Source organism: Mercenaria mercenaria, chromosome 10 (assembly GCF_021730395.1).
Source record: "Mercenaria mercenaria strain notata chromosome 10, MADL_Memer_1, whole genome shotgun sequence".
NCBI classification, from domain to species: Eukaryota; Metazoa; Mollusca; class Bivalvia; order Venerida; family Veneridae; genus Mercenaria; species Mercenaria mercenaria.
Window position 1 is genome coordinate 72059291 of NC_069370.1, and position 22103 is coordinate 72081393.

Consider the following 22103-nt stretch of genomic DNA (forward strand, 5'->3'; position numbering starts at 1 on the left):
CATATACATTGTATACATTCAATGACTTTAAAAACGCACAATTTATGCGTTAGGAAAATTTTACCCAAGAGGAGTTTCATAATGCGTGTATGAAATATGAATTCTAAATAATGGCATAAAAGACCCGTCACAGAATAAATGTATTCTTTTGTGTTTTCATAAAGGTCATTATACATTATTTGCATGAAACAAAACAAAAAGAGAAATACAAGTTTCAAGCTAGATATTTACAATAGAAAATATTAGACCAAGACTATGTGTTTAATGTGTAAACAGTTTATTGAAGTAATGAAGCAGTATGCAGAGAACTTGATTATTGATGCTCAAAAGGCAAATACAAAAACGTCAAGGATAAATATGTCAGTAATGTGCAATTGTAGATCAGACAGCATCAATATGAACATAGATCCAAAGAAAAACATTGTTCCTTGTGTCCTTTCGGAAATATATATTTCTCTTAGACAAGCCAGTGGTGAGGCAGATGAGCCTACAGTCCTTGAATCAATAAAATGGTATCCATGTAGGGATATTCCTTAAAGCTTATATCCCTCCGTGACAGGGTTATCCATAAGTCGAACGAGACGCTTGTAAAAGTAAGTTATTAGATATGTAATGAAAGTTGCCAGTTATTTCCCCGCTTCCGCACTCATGCGTATTTCTTGAAGACAATCGAATAAGCTATTAATACAAATGAGACGCTTTTAAAGTTTTCGAGTGTATGTATCCAGCAGAGAATTCATATCCAAATACTCAAAATGTTGTAATGTAATTTAACTTTTTAAATATTCACGTAGTATTTGGTTTTTATAAGACCAAAGTACAGGTATTGCATATAGATTTTCTTATTGAAATGTATCGCGCCCACAGGGAATTTTGAAAATAAAGTCATTAACCAAGTATCAGTATTAATCAATATTCTGAGTATATAAGGTATATGTCTTATCAATGGCTTTAAAGAACATAAGGCTAATCTAATTTGTAAAACTTTCACTTAAAGTGAAATTTTGGTTGGATTCAACAAAGTATTATCACAAAACAATTAATTATTCTCAGGTCTAACAGTCTTAGGTACAGAAACAAGCAAAGATGATAAAGAATGCACCACCTCGATTGTAATTGCAGTTACATTTGGGATCATTTGTGGTGTTCTTGCGGGGTATGCAACGGGTATAACTATTTTACACAGACGCAAAATGATACGCAAAGGTAAGCACATACCATCTGTAACAAAAATGTTTAAAAGACCATAAAAAGGAAAGAATAAAATAACTTTAATTAGAAATTTTCAACTTATTTTCGACGCGGACAGCGGAATATAAACTATGTACGTGTATAATTTGGGCTTTTTCAAACCATGAAAAAGCATATATGGTATAAATGACTCTGTTGTCTAATGTTACTTATGATACTGTACACTGTAAATACAAGTGTTTTGTGAAATACGGTGCTACATTACATTTCTGTCCAAGTCTAATAAATGAGATAAAAGGCATCAATCTCATTTAAGTTACATTTTATGACATTTTTTTACTTTAAGAATATTCTCCTAGTTTTTCAACAAAAAGTAGGTCCGTTACATAGAGTTAGATCCATATTTCGCCCCTTAATGCAAAAAGGTACCTTAACCTTTAATTATCAGCTCTTGGTACCTTTTTGCTTTAATGGGGCGGTTTATTGTAGGAATAATACACGTTTTTATGTTTATTAACGTCAGCAGAAGCCCGCAGGAATGTTTGTGACTGAGACCGATATGCTATTCTAAGCATAAAAAACATTACACGACGACTAAATGTATTGTTTTCATGTGATGACTTTACGATTCTGGTACATTTTTGATTACCATAACGGTAAACATGTTTTAAATATCAATAATCAGGACCCAGAAATCAACAACACTACCAAAAGCACATGCTAAAGGTTTTTAAACGATTTTTTTATCTCTTGTTATTACAAACATGAAATTACCAATAATTTTTCATATAACTTAAAAATTTGGTTAACATGAGCACAATTTCAAGAATAATAACTTTACATTCGAGTTATTTTTAGTACGGACACATTTCGAGTACCGATGAGTACGTACGTAGTGACAAGCTTTCAAGCTTTTTACATAAATTCTTCGAGAAATTAGATAAAAACATACTGATACTTACCAAAATCATATATATATATGATTAAAAAACCCCAAACAATCGCACAAGTTACACGCGATTCCTAAACATTCACGGTTATCAACAAAAACTGAAACGACGCTGGGTTCGAAAAGGGGAGTAAACAAGGGAAGAAGCAACTACGAACCTTGTTAGGGGCAATGCATTTGGCATTGGTAACTGATACAGCAAAACATTCTATGGTTTAGATTGCATCTTTTATGCTACATAAAGAGATTATTATGGAAGAAACAAGACGCAGATACCAGATATCAATCTGCGGAGAAATACATATACGTCCCTGGGAAAGCATTTTGAAAATAAAAATCATGTATTAACAGCATGTGAATTGTCTTGTTTGTACACGATTTTTCTCCAGTTGATACATGGGTGGATCTAGAGAAAAAAGTAGTTTTTATGCAAGACTGTTTTGTAATAACCCTTCTTTATTATGACAATATTTAAAAGCCATTTCATTATTAATCCCCCGCCACGAATGGTGGGGGGTTATAGAAATGGTCTCCGTCCGTCCGTCCTTCCGTCTGCCCGTCCGTAACATTTCGTATCCGCTCTGTATCTCCTAAACCCTTTGAAAGATTTTCATGAAACTTGGGTCAAATGATCACCTCATCAAGACAATGTTGGCTCAAGGTCAAGGTCACAACTCAAGGTCAAAGGTTTGAGCCTTCCATTTCGTGTCCGCTCTGTATCTCCTAAACCCCTTGGAGGATAATCATGAAACTTGGGTCAAATGATCACCTCATCAAGAGAGTGTGCAGAAGTTGTGAGTCAGCCATTTGGCACAAGGTCAAGGTCACAACTCGAGGTCAAAGGTTTGAGCCTTCAATTTTGTGTCCGCTCTATAGTATATCTCCTTTACCCATTGAATATCAATCATGAAACTTGGGTCAAATGATCACCTCATCAAGATAATGTGAAATACTTATGAGTCAGCCATGTTGGCTCAAGGTCAAGGTCACAACTCTGAGTCAAATGTTTGAGCATTTTGTGTCCGCTCTGTATCTCCTAAACCCCTTGAAGGAATTTCAAGAAAGTTGGGTCAAGTGATCACCTCATCAAGACGATGTGCAGAACGCACGAGTCAGCCATGCCGGCTTAAGGTCAAAGTCACAACTCAGGGTAAAATGTTGAGCCTTCCATTTTGTGTCCGCTCTGTATCTCCTAAACCCCTTGAAGGATTTTCATGAAACTTGGGTCAATTAATCACCTCATCAAGACGATGTGCAAAACTCATGAGTCAGCCTTGTTGACTCAAGGTCAAGGTCACAACTCAAGGTCAAAGGTTTGAGCCTTCCATTTTATGTCTGCTCTGTATACTATATCTTCTTAACCCCTTGAAGGATTTTAATATGACTTGGCTGGAATATCCCATTTATCAAGACAATGTGCAGAATTCAAAATTCATCCCTGCCAGCTTAAGGTCAAGGTCACAACTCGATTGTTTAATGGTTCCACCCAATACCATTGAATGGACGCCAAAGGACAAGAAGAAAATATAACAACACTGAATCCAAGTTTACTTGACCTAAATTTAACCACCTTTAAGAGTACCATGAAATAGTACAGATTTTAATGAATTAATATTTTGAACCAGTTCGTCACACATTTCAACAATTCGACCTAACATATGTCTATGATGCATCTAAACTGTGTATTCTGTATGACTTCAATTCGCCTGTAGCATGTTTAACATTTACCCTTTATGATCAGTTTGCGACATTTTCGGCGTTCTCTGGCTCCCGCGCGACGGTACAATACTAAGTGAACGATGTGGAACTTGGCTTTTCATCCATTCATGTACTGACTCTTTTGTTGCACTAATATTCACCTTATGCTTTGCATCAGTTGAGTCACATTTATAACATTGCTTTTCTGATCTTTAATTATATACTTTATTAATATAATAAAAGAGATACAAACATTTAAAGAGTTTAGCGAATAAAGAACCTTAAATTAACCATACCAGTACTTCATTATATGTCCAGTCCTGACCTAACGAGCTACGGAGGTACCGGATCCTAGCACAAAACTCTTGAACTGTAACAATGACCTACACCTACACTCAGTGTATATCAGGGGTATAAAACCAGGTCACAGGGCTCGAACCAGATTGAAAACCTTCTAATAAAGTCAAATAATTAAATAACTAAATATAAGAATAAGAGTGTATAATAAATTCAGTATAGTACGTATAATGTGGACTTTGTATTGTGTTAAGATATAAAAGAATACTATGTGACGTCCAAAGGTATGATTCGACGCGCGATCGTTTTGCTAAACGTACGGCACAACAAAATGCCTTGTGTCAAATAATACCTTCGCGCGTAGCGGTACAAAATGTCAAGCGACCTATCGTAAAGTCGCATTACGCGTCATGGGCTCGCTTCGTACCATCACATACGACAACAGGACACTTGTCTCAGATGCTCTTAGCAGGTTTCCATAGATATGAGATTTTTGTATTAAGTAATAACCTGTATTATAAGGGTTGTCAGATCGGAAAAAGAAATTAATCGACTGAGGCTCAGTAGGACAGGGGATTTGAAGGTCGTCTGACTCCTGGCCGTGTGGTCCAAATTTAAAGCTTGGACTACATATTAATTTGACCGTCGAGTCAATAGTTTTTATTTATGCGCAAATACTTGCCAGAATCTCATGAAGCAGACATCAAACGTAATAATATGTATACTAGCCACTAAACTGATAGTAAAAGTATTTCTACTTTTTTGTCTAATTACATTTCATAGAGACATTTTTAAAACTATTCCTTAAATGAATGATGTTACAGCTGATGATGGAATATAGATTGCCTCCATTCGCTACATTAAATCATAAACATGTAAAAAAAGGATAAACCATAGTCTAGGAACTAGTCTTACTAATACGTTGTACGAACGTTTTCTACAGCGATGTAAAATAAATAAAATGGGTTGATATAAATTCGATCGTATCAATAGAAAATACTTGATGGATCTCCAACAAACTTGGTTAGAATGTATAAAAGTCAAGCATATAACTCTTTCAAAATTACTTGAAACGGTCCTTACCTCTAAATACGCCTATAGATTAGAGAAAAAGTCGATTTCGTCTTATAACAAAAACTCCAAATTTAGCCTTTATCATCCTCAAATACAATTTTCTCGCGATTACTAAGACCGATCCATTTCTCTGAACAAGAAGTTACAGAAATAAAGCACCAAATTCAGCGAAAAAAGACAAAATGAATATATAGGCTCTCTGTGGCTCTTGTTCGAAAGAAGACCTCATAAAATGCTGATAGTGAGGACGAATGAGATTAAAAACTCTTCAACTGGCAAAAGAATGTTTATTAAAACTTGTAACTTGATATTATTGTTTCGTTCTCAATATGATTTTGTAAATAGAAATTTCATTAATTTATGCATAAATTTGTATACGAAATAAAAAGTTTGAGAAAACCCCTATTTTAAGTCAGCAGTCCGTTGTCCGCTTGAAAATATCTACATTTGTAGCAGTTTAATTTCAAAACAATATTATCCTTCTTTTGGGTGTATTTATCGTTTTCACGACTTGACTGATTCTTTAATCTAACTGAAATGTCTAAGGTCATACCATGTACCATAAGTTTTTCTTAACTTGAATTCAGATTTTTAAATTGAAAGGTAAATTATCGACATACTACTCGTAATCAGTTCAAAATCCGCCCACTGAATTCGACAATCATAGTACTAAAATAGGGGATATATTTTCTTTGCTCATAAAAACTTATATTCAGGTAACGGAAATTGTAGACAGTCTTATAGCTTTTGGTTCCATGAATACATTTCTTTTACAGGCACGAAGTTCCCTGATAAAACAAAAGCTGAAACGTAAGTATTTTCATTTTGTTTCTTAAATGGCATTTATATAGAAATTAGTAATTATTTTCTGAAATGGTGTTGTTGAGGAAAATGACCTAGATATTTTAACGTTGATTATGATAATGGAATTTCAGCGTAAACTTTACGCAGATGCAGTTTGCATTTCGTCTACTGGAAAGAACTCCAACACTTTTTAGTAACGTCAAAAGTGTTCCAAACAAAGCTAAACTAAAGTATAAGCGTCCCTTTTTCTTTTTAAAGAGCATCATGATATTGTTTTAAATAATCCCATTCAAGTTAAAATTCTTTTAATTATATTCGGCTACTGGCTTTTAATACACTTGTTTGTATTTTTCAAATGATAATCCTTCGTTTATTATGGATGTTTTTTAATTATCATGATCAGTATACTTCCTTACAGTTTGATAAGGAGAACTGCTACCAGAGAAGTACTGAATTATTATTGTTTCATTCGATATTTATCATATCTTTATGAGTCTCTGGTCATAGCCTGATGACACCACGTGAATCCTGAACCATAATATTTCATAGTTTAATTCCCCTTATCGACAAACAAGGTAATAAAATCTGGAAAGTAGATCCCTCGAAAGCACCGAAAACAAGGCAAACAGTGAAAATTGCAGACTCGGTTTGATTGAGTCTGTTCATGAGCAGTAATGGAAAATGCAACACTGCCCACGCCCCCAGCACCGGCTTAGCCTCGTCTTACCCGGGCAATAGTATCATATTTGGTTTATATCTTGGAATATTACCTAACTTTATGATAAACAATTTTTCCGTGTAAAAAAGGACATATTATTCGATAAAAGCTTGTCATTTTTTGATCAACATCTTTATGAACGTTGAGTACTCATTAGTTGTCAACTGACGTCAATAACGATATTAAACAAACATTACGGTTTCAGAAACAAACATGCATTATAAAGAAACCATGACCTATTTGTTGATCTATTGATGAGACATATGTGTAGTAGGATGTACTTATACATTTAGGTCTTCATAAATTTTCACCCGTAATCTCTTTTCCGCTGACAAACATACACTCTGGGTAAGTATATATCAGTGCACTATAGAACTGCATTGCAGACATGAATGTCACAACGAGAAAGCATTCAAAGAAACATTCATGATGACTTTTGCAGTATCTGTATAATACATTATATCTGTGAATAATATTTTACATCGTGCTGACCCTAATGATACTTGGGCACGTTTTCGTATCGTACTTTGTTTCTTTAAGATGCAATCACTTTACAAAGTCCTTATATAAAATACATATACTTCTATCAGAAGTTTGTATCTATATTCAATAGAAATCACCTTTTCAGCACTTACGTTAACTCAGCCTATAAATCAGATGTCCCGAAAGTGCCAGAAACTGTCCGAAGACGCGAGAACATCGATGATGCTAATGGAATCAACGAGGATTCGCTTAAGCAATATACAGATCTAGCACAGTACTCCAGGGACGATATCACAACATATGACGTCATTCAAAAAACATGAGAACATATAAACGAATGAACAACGATTCCTTCCATTGCTTGCGCCTACTAAGCAATTCATTTTCTCATAGCTTTGAATTAAATCAGATACTTTTTCATTGAATACAGTAGTGGATGTAGCAGTTATTAACATGATATAATTACAATGCGAGTTCCAGAGTTTTGTACTAAAGAGAATCAATTCGATGATTAACTTTCCTACAGTTTCTCATAGTATACCGTTTGTATTTACTTTTAATCCTCCTCTCTATGCATACATGTTATCTTTTGATATGATATGTCGGCTCAGACGTATTGTAACCCATCTGAGCGATGTTTAGGAGGCTGAGTTCTGTGAGTTGCAAATTTGTCATTGAATTTCTGTTTTCGTTGTAAGGTTGTAATAAGTCCCCTACCAGTTCACCGAAGGGGACTTTAGGAATGCCTTCCGCCCGTTTGTCCGTCCGCAAATCTGGATCTTGTAATTACTCAAAAGTATTCAGTGTAGGTTAATAAAACTTGGTATGTGTATAGAGGGCAATATGTAGATAGTGCACGTACATGACTTGTGCTTATAAGTCAAAGGTAAAGGTCACTGTTGAAGGTCAATTAAAATTGTTTCTGCTTCATAACTTTTATATGCATTGATGTATTATTTTTGTGGTACACACAAACGTTTCCAATGATGAGACAATCGTGTCAACACACGATCTATGCTTGTTAGGGAAAGGTCAAGTTCACTGTTAAAGGCCAAGTGAAACTTTGTTTCTATTCCATAACTTTTAATTGCATTGAAGGATTTTTTATTACTATATAGAAATGTTTCCCATGATTAGACTATTTTTCGCGCATAGAACCGAACAGAACAAGCACTTTATTAAACTCACACCATACGTAAAGGTGTATGAGTAAACAAAGCAATTCCAACTTTACAATTCAGATCACGTGACAACATATCGTGAACATGAAACAAAAAGGAAACAACAAAAGATACACTCGTTACAAGAGAGGGAGAAAAACAAAGAAAAAAAGGAAAGAAACCGGCATCTTGGTGGGGGCATAACTTCTCGTTGTACATATTAATTTTACATTTTTGAAATCGAAAGTTGACCTTATTACATTGTTAAAATCCGCCTCTGTCTGGAAATGTGTCAATTTTCACTGTATTCAAAACGTGGTTGACCATGAGTTTCTGTTATTTGTTCTTATCGGATTATCTTCATTGACTGTAAAGTACCAATTTCGGCAGTTATGTTATCAAGGTAAGCGTTTGTATAAATGTAGATGAATAAGTTTGGGATAAATAATTATTTAAGTCCAATAAACTAATTGCGTACACTTCATGTAGAATGTCAGTGGTTGACAATTTATATGACAGGAACTTAAAGGTCCAATGCTAAGGAAAGTGAACATTTTAATTTCTTTTAAAAAGCACAGAAACTATTTCATTTTATTGGAAAATGAAAGTTGGTATGTAGAAATTCGAAATAAATCGCAGTATATGTACAATTATTTTTCTATGAAGTATGAAGAAAGTTAAAAAGACCTGGGGGGTCATTCTGTCGATCCATTGAAATTTCAACATAATACACATACATTTCTTTGAGTTCCAAAGACCTTCTGTAAATTTTGACCTGCCAATCTTCATTATTTAGTGTCTTGCAGAAGTCTATGCACTGGCTATGAAAAAAAATGCCAACTCACTTTCCCTTAGTAATGGACCTTTAAGTATTTTTGTTAAATTGTTACCGGTGTATTGTTTTTTACTGTAACATTGCTGGGTTGATCTCAGATTGGAACTCGACAGATATGTACAGAATATATACATTTGAAAACAAGAATACTTATCATTGTTGCACTTAAATGAAATTGACTTCGCACATACACATTATGTTCGCTTATAAACATACAATGACATGCATATGAAACAAGTAGCTGTAAACAAATTTAGCAAGGTTTGACAGCATCAAAATTTAATAAGTAAAGATATAGTTTTTCATGTTTTAACAGTTTCTATTAACATTTTTATAAATTTACAAATGGAACGTAATTTCTTTTTTTTGGACAAGAGCTACTTAAATGTGAGAATATTTGGCCTATAATAATTTGGTTTTACATACAAGTGTCTAGAGTAATCAAAACCGCACCATGAACTATGCTGCGCGCGCACCGTATTTTGGCGTAACATGCAGTTGTAATTTACGTTTGATGAAAATACTCCTCAACGTTATTTGAAGTAAGTCGTGTTAGAATCGAAATAATAAGTATCTAAATAAAGTTTATCGTAGAATAATCCTCGCCTGCCGTTCTTATGCGTAGAAATATATCACGAAGGCCTTCGTGATTTATTCATACGCATAAGAACTCCAAACTCTGGTTATTCTACGATAAACCTAACTTTGATAAATAATATGACAAGCAAGAACACAGAAAGATAACATATCTCTTATGGTTGAAAAACATTTAGGTAGATAAAATGTAATTGATGCAATAAAACGAGGAATTCCGGTGATTAAAAGTTCCTAATTTAGACAACGACTGCTCTAACAAGTACGTAGTGCGGACTTTTTAACAAAAATGAACAATAATGTTAAGTTTTACTGACAGTTGATAATTAAAATATGTTTCTAATATCCTATCAATGTACATTACATAAAACGATAAAAGTATGCTGCAGTTAAATAAGTAAGCAAGTAAGTAAGTAAGTGAGTAATTGTTTATTATAGTGACATGTGTTACCACGTTTTCATCCATACACGTGAATACAAAATACCCGTCCCCATGGACCTATATGTCGCCTACAAATAATACGTATTAAATAGAATGCGCAGACAAGATAAATACACATATAACAAGCAAATTCGATGAATTGGTATCCCCCGCCGAAAGGGTTTGTGGTGAGGAATGGCAAAAAAATATATCCGTCAAAAAGTTAAGGATGTTAATAAGAAGCAAATAATTTCATTAGTCAAAATCAATTTAACAGAAAACAAATGTTTAATTAAAGAGTACACAATAAATGTATGATACTTTGATCCTGACTAAAGAATTTATTTTGAATGGGATATGCTTATTGTAATAAGCTTAGCTTTTAAAATTAAATGCAGTTAATTGAAATGTGAGCTTGAAGTTTAACTGGAACGAAATATTGTCTTTGAGTGGTTTGGCACCAGGTGTTGTTGTTTAACATGCACATTTGAACTTAAAAGAACAGATGTCTTTAAGAGGACACAGGTAAGATATCTTGAACATGACTGAGGGCAAGGTTTGTGGAGTCACAACTTAACATGTTGAAGGTTTGAACATTTAAAAAAAGAAAAAAAAAGGAATGGAAATATAATTATATATGTATATATTTATTTTTTTAGGGGGTGGGGGTGCGGGGGAACGGGAGAGGAAACAAATTTTCACATGTTGATTATAAATATAGATGGAAAATTAAAAATTAAAAAAAAAGGGTAAAAGGGTGAAGTTGGGGGGCGGGGGTGGGGGGGGGGGCAGATGGGGGAACTTGCATGTTGATAAATAATCATGGAAGGTTTGAAAAAAAATCTAAAATAAGAAATGAAAAAAAAAATAATATTATTTGTTTTTGGGGGGAAGGGGGGTTGGGAGGGGGAGGGTGTGACCAAGGCAAGTGGGTGACCAGGTGTAGGTGCGCAACTTCACATGTTTCTAATAAATGTCCACAGAAAAGTATGAAAGAAATTTAATGAAATTCTGCCGAATGGTAATTTTGTTATGTACAAATATGTGGGTTTTTTTTTTTTGGGGGGGGGGGGGGGGGGGGGGGAGGGGCAGAGGATGCATGATCAGTGGTGGGCATGACTGTATGGAGGAGTGAGGTGGGGAAATGGTACAACTTGCATGTTGATAAAAAATCATGGAAGGTTTGAAAAAAAATCTAAAATAAATGAAAAAAAAATTATTTTTTTTTTTGGGGGGGGAGGGGGTTGGGATGGGGAGGGAGTGTGACTAAGGCAAGGTGACGAGGTGTGGGTACGTAACTTCACATGTTTATAATAAATGTTCACAGAAAAGAATGAAAGAAATTTAATGAAATTCTGCCAAATGGTAAGTTTGTTATGTACAAATATGTGGATTTTTAGACAATTAAACGGCAATAACTCTGAAGTTACAAAAGAAATCCGTACAAAATTGTGTGTGCACAACCACATTATAGTGCTCTAAATTCTGTTAAAGTTTCATAGTTCAAGGTCAAATATATCAAAAGTTATGATGCAGAAATTGCCATATCTATAGATCTATAGTACCCTATATTATAGTTAACACTAGAAACTTCTAAGGGCCATAACTCTGGTGTTACTTGGGCAATCTTTCTGAAACTTGATGAGCCCCATAACCTCATAGTGGTGAACATGTATATGAAGTTTGTCTGAAAAAATTTAAAATAATGAATTTTCTTCTTTTTTTTTTTTTTTTTTTTGGGGGGGGGGGGGGGAGGGTTGGGGGGTTGGGGGGTCGGGGGAGGGGTGTGATCAAGGTAAGGGGGTGACCAGGTGTGGGTACACAACTTCACATGTTTACAATAAATGTTCATGGAAAAGAATGAAAGAAATTTAATGAAATTCTACCAAATGGTAAGTCTGTTATGTACAAATATGTGGATTTTTATACAATTAAAGGGCAATAACTCTAAATTTACAAATAAATCCAAACAAAATTGTGTGTACACAACCACATTATGGTGATCTAAATTCTGTTTAAGTTTCATAGTTCTAGGTGAAATATATCAAAAGTTATGATGCAGAAATTGCCATATTTATAGTACCCTATATAGTTAACACTAGAAACTTCTAAGGGCCATAACTCTGGTGTTACTTGGACAATCTGACTGAAACGTGACGGGCCGCAAGAACTCATAGTGGTGAACATGTATATGAAGTTTTAAATAGATATTCCCAACACTTTCTTAGATATGTCTCCGGACGGACGGAAAGACGGACGGACGGAAAGACGGACGGAAGGACGGACGGACGGACAACCCCAAAACTATATCCCTCCGACTTTCGTCGGGGGATAACAATAAATATCAGATCAAATATTATGGGTATATACATTTATCAAAAGCGAAACTTACAGAGATATATGTAGAATATACTGTATGTAGGATATTACTATTAAGCACTAAGCTCGACTATACAGGAGGTCCAGAACTGCGGTAATTCCAATAAAATTTAACGACGATTTAATATGCATTGTGACAGAACCAATTAATGTACTAAAAGTAACAGAGAATATGTTTATCATGGAAATACTTTTTCGAATATTAAATACAAACATAATACAAATAATTATAAACTGTGTAATATAGAAGAGCTTCTGCTCCCTGTGCTACCATACGCAATACCGCCAGCAGTGCATCGGTCAAGTTAAAATTCATAAATTACAACTAAAAATATATTATTTGTAATTATGACGTGTTATACAAAAGTCTACGTCTAAGGAGAAAACCTTTGACAAGGTATTTCGCAGCTTTCCTTGTAAAGTCGTTTAAAAGTATAACTAATTTTTCCTCACAGGTTTTAGACGAAAAGTTATCATGGAACAGATTAACAAATATTTCTTGACGGAGTATATCATATTTAGTACAATTTAACATAAAATGAATTTCAGATTCAATATCACCAGAGTTACACAGAGTACAGTTCTTCATTCACAGACTCATTTACATATCTGTCCGTTTCAATACGAAGCAACGAACTGTGCCATTACTGAGCGTTCATTTTTACATAAGTTTAGCAGAACATAACGATCTTCTTTAAACTCATTATTAAAAAGCTTGTAAGTTCTTAGCTTCTGCGAAGTTTGTACAGTATTATTCTAAATAGTTCCGTAATAGTCGTGTAATTTTCTTTTGGCGAGCTGTAAATCAACAATGGATTTATTTTGGAAACAAACCCCGAGGCCAAGCGTGTTCATGATTGATTTCATTTCACTGCTCCAGTTATTGTTGCAAAGTCTTTAGTCTGTTTCGAATATTTTACATGTGATTCTGTTATTGTCAAGTGATATCAATCTGTTCCAATATCGCAATTGGAACATATTCAACCAGCGCCTATATCGACGTGGTAACCAACCTACGTCACCGGAAATAGCTGCATCTGGGGTAGACTGGCATCAGTCGTTAGAGTCATTAAATGTAAAGCACTTGGCCATAAAATCAATCCTCTTTGATAGCACTTTCTAAAAAAAATTACAATATCTCTAACCTCTGACTCTAGATGAGCCTAGAGAGAAAATGTTTTTCTTGGAAAATATTAGTGTCAGTATGAAGAAAGAATAAACTTTATTACAGATAACTTGAACTCAACAGACGTTGTAAGTCTACATCTGGGGCCAAACGGTGTACTGCCAAGAAGTAACGAATTACTCGGTTTTGTACATTATCAGTGTCTTGAAAATGTTTGTATCCCCATACACTCGAGCAGTAACCTAAAATTGGAACCACACAGCTATAATAGAGCTTATCATAAGATTTAAATCAAAAATCTTTATATTCATGTATCTTATTGATAATTCCACCAAGAGCTCTACCTGCGCCTTTACTTAACGATTAACAGTGTAAGTTAAAGGTACCATTTTCAGTGAAAATAACTCCAATATATTTGTATTCAAAAACGAGTTCTAACAGATTGTCACCAACATGGAATCTGAATTCTGTTTTAGAGGCTTGACCTTTGCGGAAGTGCATGCACTTAGATTTGTTAGTATTTATCAACACGCGCCATTTCTTACACCACTGATTTAATCATATTTTATTGCTTCTGAACACATAATACATAGCACATATACATAATAAGTAACAAAAGCAAATGGGTTGCGCTACAAGATATTGCAACATTAGAAGTCAGTCCTTCCCAAGTGCGTAACATTAATAGCAAATGAAAAATGAACGAGTGTATTAGTTTAATTAAGCATTCCTTATACAAAGATATATGATATAGTAATGATAGTGATAATAACTACAAAGATAAAATGATGAAGGAGAAGAAAAAGAAGAAGAAGAAGAAGGGAAATATTATGATGATGATATCAATGTAGTAACAAAATGATAACAATAATAGTATTTATGATAACTAGAGCTATCACTAAAGGTGATGAATGTACCCCCCGCATGCACTGACACAGTACATTGCAATTTAACGCACACAAGATTGCATAATTATGTGGACTGTATGTATATAGACGGTATGTATACAGTATAGTAACAAAAAACAAAGTCCCATAATTATGCAGAATATTTATCTAAAAGAATGTAACATGCACCATGCACAGCTAGGGTTGGTACTGATCACTTGTGTGAAGTTTCATTAAATTGTGTGTAAGGGTTTGGTAGATTCGGCACGCACAAGATTGCATATGCAGACTGTATGTACATAGTATGTTAACACGAAACAAAGTCCCATAACTCTGCAATTTTTGTCGCTGAAAGAACCTAACATGCCCCATGCACAACTACTGTTGTTACTGATCACTTGTGTGAAGTTTCATAGTTTCATTAAATTGTGTCAAGGGGATGAGGAGAGATGGTGCGCACAAGATTGTGTCTATGTATATAGTATAGTAACAAAAAAAACAACAAAAAAACCAAAGTCCCATAAATCTGCAAAAAAAAAATTCTGAAAGAACCTAACATGCCCCATGCACAACTACTGTTGTTACTGATCACTTGTGCGAAGTTTCATTAAATTGTGTCAAGGGGATGAGGAGAGATGGTGCGCACAAGATTGTGTCTATGTATATAGTATAGTAACAAAAAAAAACAAAGTCCCATAAGTCTACAAAATTTTTTTCTAAAAGAACCTAACATGCCCCATGCACAACTACTGTTGGTACTGATCACTTGTGTGAAGTTTCATTAAATTGTGTCAAGGGGATGAGGAGAGATGGTGCGCACAATATTGTGTCTATGTATATAGTATAGTAACAAAAAAACAAAGTCCCATAACTCTGCAAATTTTTTTCTAAAAGAACCTAACATGCCCCATGCACAACTACTGTCGGTACTGATCACTAGTGTGAAGTTCCATTAAATTCTGTCAAGTTTTAGTATTAGTCAAGTTATGATTGTAATCATTATAGATGAGCTAGAGAAGAGAAGAAAAGAAAAATATATGCTGCTCCATATCCCCGAGTGTCTACCCAGTAATCACAAAAATCCTGTCCCAAAGTAACGTAACAATGACAAGAGGACATAAGAAATACATTATATACTGTCGAAACGTCTTGTATGTTTGATATAGCTTTGAACTTCTGTGAAAAGAGTAGTGTTATCTTCTATAGAAATATTATCATTGCCATATAATAGCTTATTGACACTTAGTGGATGAAATAATCTTGTTTTAGTAAAAACTTCTCTTCTTTGATGTGAAAAACGAGTGCATTTAAAGAAGTAGTGTTCTGCGTCTTCCGTTTCTGATCCGCAGACGCAGTTTGGATTTTCTCTGATGTGATTATCAAACAAGTCGGCGTTTAAATAACTGCACTTGTTTCGTATCCTAGCGTGAAACACAGAGTATCGTCTGTCACCGATTAAGTAAAAAGTAGGGGATTGTGGAGGCTTGAAAATGTCTTTAAGTTTACTTTTGAAAGCCGAAAGAGTTGGTAGCTGACGAGTTTCAATGTTCAGATCATTCCATAACTTTATTGCAGAGAGAGTAGTAGACTGGGAGTAAATTTCAATACGCCTGGCTAAAATTTCAAAATCGGCATTGTTTCTTAAATTGTACTGGTTTAAGTCATTCACGGTCGATGGAAATAAATCTAGTAAATATGTTGGAAGATCATCATTTTTCCTTTGTATATTGAAATTATTTTTTATATTTTTCTGCGGTCAGAAAGAGAAACCCATCCAATTTCGTTAAGAAGTCTTTCAATTGATACTGAACGCGTTTGCCCAGTAACAATACGCGCTGCTTCAAGTTGAATCTTTTCTTATTGATCTTTTTCATAATTCGCACAGTTATCCCAAACAACAGAGGCATATTCTAGAACTGGTCTCAAATAAGCTATATAGATTTTGTTTAACGTGTGCCTTTTAAATTTAAATTTCAGCGCTCTCATAGATCCTAGAATTTTTGCTGCCGACTTTACAATATTAGATGTATGTTCCTGCCAAGATCCATCTTTAGAGAGTGTTATGCCAAGATGTTTGTGGTGTTCGACAAAGCTTAACTGAGTATTTTCAAACAATAGATTAGGACATTGTCTACGCGCGAGGGAAAAGAACATAGCTTCTGTTTTTGTAGGATTAAATGTAACCAGCCATTGTTTTGACCATTCTGACTTTTTTATAAGGTCAGAATTTAGAGAAAGTTCAATTTCGTGTATATCGGAAGACGAAGCGGCTAGAGAACTATCATCTGCAAATAATCGTGTCGTACTTATAAGTTAATCTGTGATGTCGTTAACGTATATTAGAAAAAGAAGAGGACCTAACACTGAGCCTTGGGGAACGCCAGCTTTAAGCTCTTTAGAGTCTTTTTGGCTGCGATTTGAAAGATAGTGAGTAATCCAGTCAATCAGTTTGCCTGAAAAGCCATGTTGTCTAAGTTAAAAAATAAGACCTTTATGCTAAACTCTTATCAAATGCTTTTGATATATCACAAAAGACTATACATGTTGCTTTTTTTTTCGTCAAAAGATTTGCAGATTTGATTATAAATATCTATGAGTTGAAAAACTGTGGAATGTCCTGGTAGAAACCCTGATTGACTTTTGTATATTAAATTGTTTGACAATAAAACATTGTGCATGTGTTTAAAAACAACACGTTCCATAACTTTACCTACACAACTGATTAAAGAGATTGGTCCATAGTTAGATGGGGTGTTACTTTCTCCTTTTTTTGAAAAGTGGCATAACATTAGCTTGTTTCCAACAATTTGGATAAATGCCTTCTTGTACGGACCTGTTAAATAAAATATTAAGAGGTTTTTTAACTGTGGATGCTGTTCCTTTTAACATACGATGGCTTATTTCGTCGGGTCCAGATGCTTTGTTTAATTGCAGGTTAGAAATAACATCAAATATATCTTGTTCCGAAATTGTTATATCATTTAGCAAAGAGTCTGTCTTGGCAATGAATTTGAAATAGACACAAAATAATTATTCAGAGTATTTGCCTTTTCAATATCAGACACAGAAAAAGTTTGGTCATTATTTACAAGGATTGGGATAATGTTATTCCCTTTTCAGTTTTCTTTGACTAACATTTTAACAATTTTCCAATATTGACGCGGATCTGTGTTGGTGAATTCATTCAAGGTAAATTCTATATTACTATAAAATAGCTCTTTTGCATGTTTTATCATATTATTTACTTTTTTGCGTGTACATTTATATTTGTGCCAATCATAATCTTTTCCGGAACGAATTGCGGTCGTTTTCAGTCGATCACGTTGTCGCGAGGTTTTACGTATCTGTGAATTGTACCAAGGCTTGTCATTAGGACGGGCAGTAACAATAGATGACGATATACATGTTCTTGCTAATTCTAGAAATTTGCCAACAAAAGAGTCACATGCGTTATTAAGAGTATCGTCGTATAAAAAGGACCAGTCAGTTGCTTGTATCAGATTATTAAACAATTCAAAATCGGCGCGTTTATAATTCCATAATTTTCCTTTAAAAGGTATATTGTGTTGAAGGTTAATTTCAATATGTACATATGTACCGTAAAGGTCGCTTATATAATTTTCTGTTTTCAAAATACCAGCCTGGAACACCGAAATGCCATTTGAAACGGCTATAGGGTCGATTAAGGTACTAGTGTTATTTGAGACGCGAGTTTCTTCTGTAATAAAATTAGTCATGTTGTATGTCATGAGCAAGTCGTTAAATTTTGTATTGGTGTCACTAAGTTGATTTTCATTTACATCTCCAACAAGAATAGTGTTATTTGATACTTCAATAGCAGTGCGGTAACGATTATTAATCTCAGATATTGTAAGCTTCTTGTTACAAAAGCATTCACAGATTTAAATGGGTGATATATAAAATTGAATTTCGCAATTCTTAATCCTCTACAGTTGAATAGCCCCACCGCCGCTCTCCAAGAAGTTAAGTCATTACCTACTGGGGAATAAAATCACGTCATTGATCAAGGAGAGAGACCACAGGGCTACTCCATGCGTGTGTAATCTGGGCAAGGTGAATGAAAGAAAGTCAGAGCAGACACTCAACAGAAGGGAGCAGCAAAGATAAACAAACATCGGTAGCATCTCATATACAAAAGAGGAAAATACACACACACACACAAATATATATATATATATGTGCATGTTTACAATTTCCAAAAGGATCAACACATTTGAGAAAATAAAGTTACACAAATCATTGGAACACAAACAAATAGATAGACAAACAAAAATAACTGACACAGTGACTATAACAAATATAACTAAAAAGGAGTTATAAGACAGTCGAGCTTCATTATCATTAACAAGTTTTGCAAATCAATCATTTTAGATCTTACAACACACAAAAGAAAACGTAGTAAGAAATTTTTTTTTTTTAACTAAGTATATTAAACAAGACTGAAATATGGATAAAGTCCGTACTGTTGGCGAGAAAACATGTAGACTTTGCTGACAGACAAAAACAAAAAAGATATAGCTGGAAATAACGGCTGCAGCTATTTCACTAACAAACTACATGACAAATTTCAAGCTTCATGATATGACAAGATTTCAAGCTTTTTACAAGAGAGATAAACCATATATACACATACAAAAGAGATAAACCATATATACACATAACAAGGTTATTCCCCGTAGACAGTGTATACCGCTACTTTCGGAATAACTATTGTTATAGAGTAAGGTTAAAACCGGAAAATACCCGTTGTGATATAGAATGTAAACTACATATATCATTCTTCTTAATAAGTAGTCCAGGAGAATAACAGAGAAAAGGGACTGAACCTTGCAGTAGGGTACATGCAAGGTTTCATTGCAGTTTCTTACACCACTGATGGAGGGTATCTAACATTTGTTGTAACTTTGTCTCGCTGTCAGTAACCAAAACGATATCATCCGCGTAGAAGAGATGAGAGACTTTTGTGCAGATGTCAATGAGTGTATCTAGGTCATGTTAAACAACCGATAATATAACCATATCATCAGCAGAGGTAGGACAACTGCATATTGTATTTCCTAATTTGAAGCAGTACTGTTTTTTTTTTCAATTTTGTTCATCAGATCATTTATGAACACGAGATACAAGTACGGACTCATTCACTGACCTTGACGGGTACCTTGTAAGATGGGAAACCAGTCAGATGTGTGACCATGTGATTTGACACAGCTAAAACAAATCGCTCTATAACTGTTTAGGTCATTTTTCTTTTTGTTTTCACCTTTACATAGCATAATAATTATTCCCTTTTTCATTTCTGTAGGTGTGTGCGAAAAGTGAAACATACTGTTAAAGAGTTTTGCGATTACCGTTATTAACAATGTTCCTACATACATAAGATTTTCATAAAAGATACAGTCATATCCACTTGCTTTGCGTTTCTTGCATGAACGAAGAGCTTTCATGACCAAATCATCAGTTATTATATAGATAGTTACTGTTAGGGTGTTGGGATATGTTGGACAAATATGACTTCAATCTGACTGTTGATATCGACTCGGTACTTTTCGTCAAAAAACGGGCTTTTACACGGCGAATAAAGTTTGCTGAAGTAATTTTGCCATTCCGAGTTTGGGTAATTGACTGTTACGCCATTGAAACACATTTCGAACCCAGTGTTTAGATTATTTTTGCTTCTTCGCCTATTGATAAGTTTCCAAAATTGGTTACTGTCGCATTCGGCTGCCGTATCAATCTCCTGTTCTTGCTCTTTTAAGAACGCCGTTACAGCTTCGCGATGCACTGATCTAAATTGACTTTTAATCATTTTATATTCCTTGAATTGAACAGAACCGTTATCTCTAGTCCATATATCGCGTTTGATTTTCATTTGTTTGTGTAATAATGAAAGGCTTTTATTCCAAAAAGATTTTATATCGGATTTAAAGCTGACCCTAGGAATATATAAATCAGTTGCGAGATTTAGAATAGCAATTATACCTGAGTATAAGCCGTCAATATCTTTTTTTCTCATTAATTTGGAATGACTACGCTGTCTGTAATACGAAGCTTTATACAGATCGAGATTTGACTGTTTTACATTGTGCCAATTTATAACATTACGACTGTTCAGCTCATTATTTCCTTATCGGTGTTTACGAGGAGATTTCCATAAAGTTAATGAACAAATAATAGGACGGTGTGTAGAGACATTGAGCGCATTGTCGTCTAGAATTTGGCAATTACTTATGTATTCGAGACAAGTATCAGACACAAGTATATGGTCTATTAAGGTTTCTCTACTGCTGTTGTACGGAACGTTACTGTAACTGGCTCCTATGCAGCTCTTAAGTGAATCAACAGATTTTAAGAAATTTTTACTCATAAGATCTAACAACAATACACCTCTTGAATCAGCATGGAAAGGACTAATAACTCGTTCCGATTTGAGCTCAGTATTGTAGTCTCCAATTACTAACAAGAAACCCTTGTCCCCGTACATACATATAATATTTTCTAATTCCTCAAGACAGTTTCTATAAACATCTATACTATGGTTTTTGCATGGTATATATATCTGGAATATAAAAATATATGATCCAGGCTGAATCATATTTTGCATACCTATGAAATATTTGAAATCAATTCTATTGGTGTAACATATTGGTTTATATCTTTGTGCCATAACAGAGCATTACCACCTTTACCGACCTTTCTACCACTTTGTAGGTCAAGGTCGGGATCCGATTTCGAGTAACTATTGTAACAATTATTTAAGCAAGTAAGAAAATTGAGATCTTTTCTATATAACCAGTGCTCTGATATGCCACAAACGTCGATTTTGAAATTTGATAACAGATCGCACAAATAACTGGCACTTGACATAATTCCATTTGAATTCCATGTCGCAATGTTCAGAAAGCTTTTAACGTTGCCTATACACATTATTTATATTATTCTACGTCTACATCTAATACAGAGTAATGATTGTACTCGCTGTTCGTGTATTGTTCCCATCCCATAGAATTATCAAACTTGGGTTTGGCTGTTTCCTGAGTTAATCATAATCCCTTCCGTGTGACTACCCGGATGAAAATTGTTACGGTTTTTATAGGTGTTAAGGGAGGGACATACACGGTATACACGTGATTCCCTTTGGCCAGAAGTATGGGTCGGCAGTAAGAAAATGGGATTTAACGTCATCTTCGACATTGATTCGAATAACGACTGTTATGGTTACCTTTGTTACATTTGGGCCCCTCCTCTCTACAAACTTTACTAGCTTCTCTTCGGTAATTGTTTGTTTAAAGCCGCCAACATAGAAGCGTTTTGTACGTCGTCTGACATGCTGTAAGAAGTCATCAACCTCTTAAGACGTCATGTTTTCAGTTGCATACTGTGTGGACTGAGGAGTGTGCGGTTGTACCATATCAGATTGATATGCATGGTGGAGATCATTGTTTGGTACTGCGTGGGCGTTCTTGGGT

The 22103-nt window shown here is 34.6% G+C and overlaps 1 protein-coding gene across 2 annotated transcripts in view; it reads left to right on the forward strand.

The window, feature by feature from the left end:
* Positions 1-9356, forward strand: part of LOC123561312 (uncharacterized) — a 44046-nt gene extending 34690 nt beyond the window's left edge. For both annotated transcript variants that reach the window (XM_045353587.2, XM_053553355.1), the window contains 3 exons: positions 1054-1206; positions 5986-6019; positions 7360-9356. In XM_045353587.2, coding sequence (XP_045209522.2) covers positions 1054-1206; positions 5986-6019; positions 7360-7537 — 365 coding nt within the window. In that variant the 3' untranslated portion in view covers positions 7538-9356. The remainder of the gene's footprint in view (positions 1-1053; positions 1207-5985; positions 6020-7359) is intronic.
* Positions 9357-22103: the final 12747 nt, after the last annotated feature.